Below are 8,961 nucleotides of genomic sequence, written 5' to 3' on the forward strand. Positions count from 1 at the left end.
GCAGGTTTGTTTATCAACAACAATGTCAGACGTCGGTCAAAAATATTGTGGTGATTTTCATGTTGACTGGAAACGTTTGGAAACTCGGGAAATCACGAAAATTTCGGTGCATCGCAGTAAAGCGAGTGTTAGGAGTTATAATGCAGACTCCTCAGAAAAACAAAAAAGAAAATATTCCTCAATTATACACGGCATTAATGTTGGCGAAACGTCTGCACTGATTCCACCAAACCCCGCGAAAGCAAACTCACAACCTGCACAATTTGCCTAGGAAAACGAAAATGTTATTATTATTATTTTTTTTAAATGATTGAGATGTACAAAAATAAATGTCACTTACCGAAAACAATTTGAAATCCACAATTCAACACTCCACGTGTGTACACAATTATGGCACAAATTTCCAACAGCAGTAAATCTTAACACGCTCATCGTAGTTTAAAAACCAATGATTTGCTAATGTCAAGGTCGTTTATTATTTCAAACAATTGCCCTATTTTAGTGTTGTTATAATTGTTATCAATTAATACTTACTCGAGAATACCGTTCACGTTGAGAAGAAATTTTAAATTAATTATTACAAAATTATACAACGACGTACTTATTTGTTGAGCGTAGGAATCATTCCTGAGTGACGTCGCTGTAATGACACTATAATCTTAGGGAAGTCTGTTATAGTTTATTTCAGAAAAAGTAATAAAACAGTTGAAATTAGAATAGGCACAACCCTACTGTGTTTTCCAATTTGCGGACGTGTATCGGTGGTCTTAAAGTCGCAAAATACCGTTTTATTGGCTCCGCTAACGCTAACGCGTCGCCAATAAAACTAAATTTCGACATAAAATCACCGATATACGTCCGCAAATCGGAAAACACAGAACGGTTATCCCCTAATTGGTTCTTTGCAGTGAGTACGTTTATGCTGTCGTTGTACTATTTCAGATATTACCACATATCCATTAAAGTCCCAGACCCTAGTTTCAACCCTTAAAAAATGGACACTAAGTTTAGTTAATTTAAGCCATCGGCTGGCAGTTACTCGGTTCGTCACCCGGTACCGGCTCCCACCCAGAGCGAGTTTTAACGACTCAGTGGGTAGGTGTAAGGCCACTACACCTTTTTTTCTCTCATTAACCACTAACAATTAACAACTAATCCAGTCCTGGACAGACAACCCAGATAGCTGGGGTGTGCCCAGGACAGCGTGCTTGAACCTTAATTGGATACAAGCACGAAAATAAGTTGAAATGAACACTTGGATAAAGTTACAACAGAGTGAAACAAAAGTCTGTGACGTTGAAACGGTGAAATACCCTCTAAAAACAGAATAAAAACTCGACTTCATAACCGTTACTTCTCAGACGCACGTGCGTTATCAAAAATGGCTCTAATAGTGAAACATAATATGCCTTAGCGTTTTAAAACTATGGTCTGTCACTTTAAGATCTTGTCATGGACGGAGGAGCCGACCGAGGCCGACACCTGTGCCCATGACAGGCGTGAGCTACAACAGCTTACTCTGAATGTGCACGTAAAATCCTCTGACCTGACCTGACCTGACCTGACCTGACCTACCTGACCTGATCTGACTTTAAGATTCGTTTTTACAGCCGTGTTGATTTTGATTATTCTGTTGTTTTTGTATTGGTTATTGGAACATTGATTACTTTGTTTTTGTCAGATTTTGAAGACTTTCTGGTCAAGAGTCTGACTGTTGAGAACAACAAAGCGGGAGAAGAACTGAAAACCGTGCCTATCATCTCAAATGGGTGAGGGTTTTTGTATGTTTGGGCTGTAGTTTTCCCTATTAATTTCAACAGGTTTCCTTCCAAATTCCGCCTCATTGCATACTCTATCTTTGACCTTCTTTTAGAATCTAAACGACAAAACGGAAATACGCGATCAGGGCCCAATTTCATAAAACATCGTAAGCCTAGTTTTGCACGTAAACGTAAATCTACGACTAAACTACAATTCTTATTGCTATTATGGTAGAACAAATATAGTTAAAAGTGCACATATTTCATGTTCCTTCGTCCTTAGAATGCTCCATTTTCCGTAATGATGTAATTTCCTGCGTGAAATAGATGTCAAACACATGTAAGTGAATGTCCGGTATAACTGCTAGTTGCAGACGTAAACTTACGAGACGGAATTTACGAAGCCTGTTTTAGACTGAGAAAAACAGGCTTCGTAAAATTGGCTCACGATGTTTAGTGAAATAGGCTCAAGGACCCCGTTCCACAAAGCGATCTTAGCCCTAAGATCACCTTAAGTGCATAGCTACCTTATGCACTAAGGTGATCTTAGTGCTAAGATCGCTTCGTGGAAGGGGGCCCTGTGCCGTATCTCTGCACAATGCAGAGTCGAATGGGTATTTGACGAAATAGTGGTTGATTTTTTTTATTAATCTTTATCTAGTGCTCCGTTTATAGGAGGACAGCCACTTCCGATGATATCCTTTATAGGAGATATCATTCCTCTTGCACTGCCACAAAGAGGACTGCCAACCACATATTAGTTTACTAAATGACAACCAGCACAGGGCAGAGCTCACTGGAATAAGTACAGATATGGTGTCATGCACGTATATGATTAGAGAGAAAAGCCGCTACATTTTCTACAACGAAAAATAGTCCAATGAGCCCACCGACGGGGATCGATCCCAGACCGACCGCGTTACATGGGAATGCTTTATCACTGGGCTACATCTCGCGTCTTTTCTTACACCCCCACCCCAACTAAAGTTCAGAATACAATATATAATACTAGCTATGTATGTGTCAAACAGACGAAGAAGTATTATGTTATATTCAGTTCAACTCAGTTCTGTTTGTATGTGTAGATGCGTACGTACGTGCACACACACACACACACACACACACACACACACACACACACACACACACACACACTCTCTCTCACACACACACACACACACTCAATCTCTGTCTCTTTCTCCCCCCCCCCCTCTCTCTCTCTCTCTCTCTCTCTCTCTCTCTCTCTCTCTCTCTCTCTTCTGTCTCTCTCTCTATCTCTCTCTCACTCGCACAGTTCTTTACACTGTGTTTTAATTTAACATTTGAATTTTTATATTGATATGGTTCATCATTTACTGTTTACATTTATCATAGTTTGACTCCCAATAACCGATGTAATTTTCGTGCTGGGGTGTCGTTAAACATATATTCTATTCTATTCTCTATTAGAGAGAGAGAGAGAGAGAGAGAGAGAGAGAGAGAGAGAGAGAGAGAGAGAGAGAGAGAGAGAGAGAGAGAGAGAGAGAGAGAGAGAGAGAGAGAGAGAGAGAGAGAGAGAGAGAGAGACGGACAGACAGACAGACAGACAGACGCCCGCACACAGCATATAATCGAACATATGTATTCAACACTGTCTTTATTATTCCAGCTGCCATCTTGGTGGTGATGTCATACCGGAAGGGGTACGTCAGGTGGGCAGCCTAAAAACCGACTTCACGTTTACAGCAATCAAATTCACGAATTCTCAAGACATCAAAATCAAATTTGATGTTAAAATGTGCGTAAAAGGTGATACTTCCGGCTGCACGGTAAGTTACTTATATATGTATATGTATGTATTGATATATGAATATCTATATATTGTATGTATGTCGAGGTTGACTGTTACATACATAGATATTAACGCACTGGCGCAGGGGATAATTAAATCCTTTCTGGCCTCACGAATTGTCCCATGCCGTTGCTGGGACTCGAACCTGTGGCACGGAATCGCCCGCAAATTGCAAAACTAACCACGATACGCTCTTACATTAAAAGGAAGTTCTCTAACTCAACCACACGCATGGGGCCTACAATCTACGCGGTCGATCCCGCTTACGTGCATGAAACAGTGGGCAGACCTGGCAGGCTAGTATGTATTGATGCATGAATATCTATATATTGTATGTATGTCGAGGTTGACTGTTACATACATAGATATTAACGCACTGGCGCTGGGGATAATTAAACCCTTTCTGGCCTCACAAATTGTTCCATGCCGTTGTTTTGATTGTGGGTGTGTGCTGTTGTTGTTTGTCATTTTGTTAAGAAATAAAAAGGAAACAGTAACAACAATGTATGTATGTATGTATATATGTATATATGTATGTATGTATGTATGTATGTATGTATGTATGTATGTATGTATGTATGTATGTATACATATATATCCAGCAATCACTGTATACATTGGCAAGATATGATGACTAGATAAATTTCTATATTTTTTGACATAAGCCCGACTCGACTCGAGTATTTCAGAATAGATTTTCAATAAACACACTCTTTGAATCATTTGTTGAAGTAGAGTAAATACAAATAAGTTTTAGTTTTGTGATAACAATACAAAATTGTATATTTATTTATGAATTAGAGTTTAGAAACGCTTTTTTAATGCGACAGAATGCAGCTAGCGTGTTACATATAATGACGTCATGTATCTAGTATGACGTCATACGGCAAAAGCCTTACTAGGTTGACTATACTCGATTTGCGTACATAAAACTGGAATAAATAACGATTTTCCGGATATACCTATAGGATTGCAGGATAAAAGAAATAACTGATTACTGTCTTAAGATATCGGCTTTATCCTGCGAAGGTTAGAATGGCGAATGCAGCGAGGCTTTGCCGAGCTGCATTCGCCATTCGACCTGAGCACTATCCAGTTATTCCATATATATATATATATATATATATATATATATATATATATATATATATATTTATATTTATGTATATATGTATGTATGTATGTATGTATGTATGTATGTATGCATGCATATGCATATGCATATGCATATATATGATCTCACATTAAAATCTTCCAACGGGCCTCGGTGATGTCGTGGTTAAGCCATCGGACAAAAGACAGGTAGGTGCTGGGTTCGCAGCCCGGTACCGGCTCCCACCCAGAGGTAGTTTTTAACGACTCAATATGTATGTGTCTATGACCACCACATATTTTTCTCTCTCACTAATCACTAACAAGTAATTCACTGCCCTGAACAGACAGCCCAGGTAGCTGAGAGTGTGTGCCCAGGACGGCGTGCTTGAACTTTAAATGGGTATAAGCACGAACATAGGTCGAAATGAAATGAAATAAAATCGGCTATGTATGCAAATTCATCCTTTGTGGCTTTTTTTGGCAGGAAAACTAAAAATAACCATATGTTAGACACCAAATAGCCAAACTTTACCATGTGCTTAGGTGTCTTTAAAATATTCCTTCCCTTTCCGTTCATTTGCTTTATATAAAATTATTATTATTTTTTATATGCAGGCTACTTGTGGAAAACGAAGAAAACGAGATGTAGGATCATCTGATACTAAAACCATTGAAGTGGTTATGAACATCTGGTCTAATACCGGAAATGTGAAACAGGACGACACTATCAATACCGACAATGGCCGCAAAGAACCATGTGAGTATATGCAATTGGGTATGTGACATTTGGGGTGAGACAAAAGCAATTTACCTAATTAGAAATTTGTTCTTATTCTTGTGTAGCAAAGGTTGATTAACGGACACACCCCAACCGAGTTTCCACAAAATTATTCCTTCCTTTCGTACACCCATCCATCCATCCACCCATCCACCCACCCATCCACCCATCCATCCATCCACCCACCCATCCACCCATCCATCCATCCACCCACCCACCCACCCATCCACCCATCCATCCACCCACCCACCCATCTATCCATCCATCCACCCATCCATCCATCCACCCACCCATCCACCCATCCATCCACCCACCCACCCATCCATCCATCCACCCACCCATCCACCCACCCACCCATCCACCCACCCATCAACCCACCCACCCACCCACCCATCCACCCACCCATCAACCCACCCACCCACCCATCCATCCACCCATCCACCCATCCACCCATCCACCACCCATCCATCCATCCACCCACCCATCCACCCATCCATCCATCCACCCATCCACCCATCCACCATCCATCCATCCATCCATCCACCCACCCACCCATATCCATCCATCCACCCATCCACCCATCCATCCATCCATCCATCCTTCCTTTCAATTTTTCATTTATTTTCCATCATCCATCCATCCGTCCATTCAACTTTTCTTCCTTCCAGTTTTGCATCCACACTGCCTGCTTACCCATCAGCAGTCCAGTTGTCTATCCGTCAGAGTTGTCTATTTATCTCTGGGCATCTTTCTAATGTAAAATGTGCTCCACAACTAGTATATAGTAACTTACCAAATGTTTGGCATCCAATAGCCGATGATTAATAAATCCATGTGCTCTAATGGTGTCGTTAAACAACAACAAACTTTAACTCTAAGACTATATGTCAGAATTACCAAATGTTTAACATCCAATAGCATACGTGATGATTAATAATGTTTAACATCCAATAGCATACGTGATGATTAATAATGTTTAACATCCAATAGCATACGTGATGATTAATAATTCATTGTGCTCTAATGGTGTCGTTAAACAACAACACACTTTAACTCTAAGACTATATGTCAGAATTACCAAATGTTTAACATCCAATAGCATACGTGATGATTAATAATGTTTAACATCCAATAGCATACGTGATGATTAATACATCAATGTGCTCTAGTTGAGTCGAGAAACAAAACAAACTTAAATTCCAAGACTATTTCAAAATGACAAAATCTGAACGACAAAACCGTAATACATGATCAGGTCCGTATCCCTGCACAGTGTAGTCCAATGGACATTTGATAGAATAGCGCTTTGACATCCAATAGCCGATGATTAATAAATCAATGTGCTCTAGTGGTGTCTATAAACAAAACATGTGTCAAAATTACCGTATGCTTGATATCCAATAGCTGATGATTATTAAATCAACATACTCTAACACTAACTCTAACACTATATGTGTTAAACTTACCAAATGTTTGACACTCAATACGCTATGATTAATAAATCAATGTGCTCTAGTGGTGTCGATAGACAACACAAACTTCAACTCTAACACTATATGCCAAAATTACCGTATGTTTGACACCCAGTAGCCGATGATTAATAAATCAATGTGCTCTAGTTGTGTCGCTAAACAAAACAAACTTTAACTAAAATGTGCTTGACTGTTGTTTATGAGTATATTAAAGCACTTTACAATAAAGACACTTCTCATTTATTTCAGCCGGAATTGACGCCGACTCTAATAATAATAACGGTGGGGTAAGACCCGAAGATGACACAAAGGCGAAGGACGATGATCTAGGATTCAGTTTTCTAGGACTCAGTGGCGGCGTCTTGGCAGGCGTCGTCGCAATCAGCGTTCTAATCGTAATCGTCGTCATCATCGTCGTCGTGTTCACGTGGCGTGTTCTGTACAGGAGGAAAGACGTGAAGAAAAGCGAAAACATTTCTTAGCTGTACGGACAGAAATACGATTTAAAATGGCCACCCGTATAATGCACACACCTTTCTTAAGAGGCCACATTTTTGTTTGTGGGGCCTAATTCACTAAAGTCTCGCAACTTTGCGATCTCGCAGTACAACGCTAAAATACTTGCAAAGTGGATGCTTTGTTGTCTAGCAGATCCCAAGAGAACTTTGTGAATTAGGCCCCTGGTCGATTAACCATTCATTTGTCAATAGTTGATACTAACAGATTGAGAAAGCATCAACTCATGAACCTTTACACTTTTCATAACTACTATTATCCTGTTCAATTATTTAGACCCAAAGTTTTTTGCAAATGTTACATTTATTTCCTATTCGATATTTGTTTTCTTTGCATTTACATGAAAACAAACCCAAACCCCGACAGGTTTTATATACAAATCATCATATAAAATGCACGAAGTTGACTTAATTCCACTTTTTCAAAATCTCTGTGTGTTCGGAATGCACGTTATTTCTCCTATAAATAACTAAGGTCATTTGCATATCAAAAGATTGGGATCTGAGGCTACGTGAAGGCCATTATAGCTTGTTTCACTAAATCAAGGTTATTATTGTTTTGCAGTGTGTAACAGCATTGCCTAATCTTTCCGTTAAACATAGATGTAAACAAACAGACATGTAACCCTTTTCTTGTAGGTGCTTTATATTTAATCAATTTAGCTAATGTATTAAATGTATTTTTATTTTTATTATATCAATTATTTTTAGCATACCATACCTAACCTAACACAACTGATGGTGTAGCACAGTCAATAAACACAAATCTCACTCACACACCGCAGGAATGTGCTTTCCCAAATTTATAAATAAATTTAATGCAGGGCCGGACCCAGAAGACCAGGGGGGGGGTGAATAGATAAAATGTCAAAGGCCAACCAACATCAAATAATAATAATAATGAATTTATTAATTTTGCCTCTAGAAAATTTGGGAAGCTCATACGTCTCTAATCAATTAATATAGCTATATATATATATATTATATATTATAGAGTATTTAGGGTGGTGCTAGGGGCTGGGGTTTGGGGTTGGGCATGTTTTTACAGTTGTTAATGCGAAAAACCAAAGGGCATAATTGGTTCGGACTCCGTATGGCTTCAACCCACTTTTTCATCCCGCGGACACAGCCCTGAATGTTCAAAATACGATAGATTGCTTGGTCAATAACATCATTATTTCGCTCTTGACTGCACGTGCTTTGTAGCACTGTGGTAACCACGTAAAGAACAAGTAGGTATAGGTATATAAATTCATTGAAAGTATTAGTCGACATTCTTGTTATTTTTTTTGAGGACAACTATGGGTAAATCGAAAAACACTTCATTTGCTGTAAAAATCGTGTATAAGAACGGTTTCGAATTATTGTGAATATGAATATCACGCGGCACCTAGGTCTTGCCTTCTTATCGAATGTCGATCGATATATACCAAAGAACCTTAAGTGGGGTTGGGGTTTGTGCACGGGTCCCACCTCCACCAATCGCATGCAAACAATATTCCTCTATCTC

At 39.2% G+C, this 8,961-nt stretch overlaps 1 protein-coding gene across 2 annotated transcripts in view; it reads left to right on the forward strand.

Annotated features, from left to right (window-relative positions):
• LOC121377705 overlaps positions 1-7,801 on the forward strand; it is a 28,641-nt gene extending 20,840 nt beyond the window's left edge. For both annotated transcript variants that reach the window (XM_041505784.1, XM_041505785.1), the window contains exons 8-11: positions 1,682-1,769; positions 3,409-3,568; positions 5,302-5,443; positions 7,186-7,801. In XM_041505784.1, the coding sequence (XP_041361718.1) occupies positions 1,682-1,769; positions 3,409-3,568; positions 5,302-5,443; positions 7,186-7,418 (623 nt within the window). In that variant the 3' untranslated portion in view covers positions 7,419-7,801. The remainder of the gene's footprint in view (positions 1-1,681; positions 1,770-3,408; positions 3,569-5,301; positions 5,444-7,185) is intronic.
• Positions 7,802-8,961: the final 1,160 nt, after the last annotated feature.

This window comes from Gigantopelta aegis, chromosome 7 (genome assembly GCF_016097555.1).
Source record: "Gigantopelta aegis isolate Gae_Host chromosome 7, Gae_host_genome, whole genome shotgun sequence".
Lineage (NCBI taxonomy): Eukaryota > Metazoa > Mollusca > Gastropoda > Neomphalida > Peltospiridae > Gigantopelta > Gigantopelta aegis.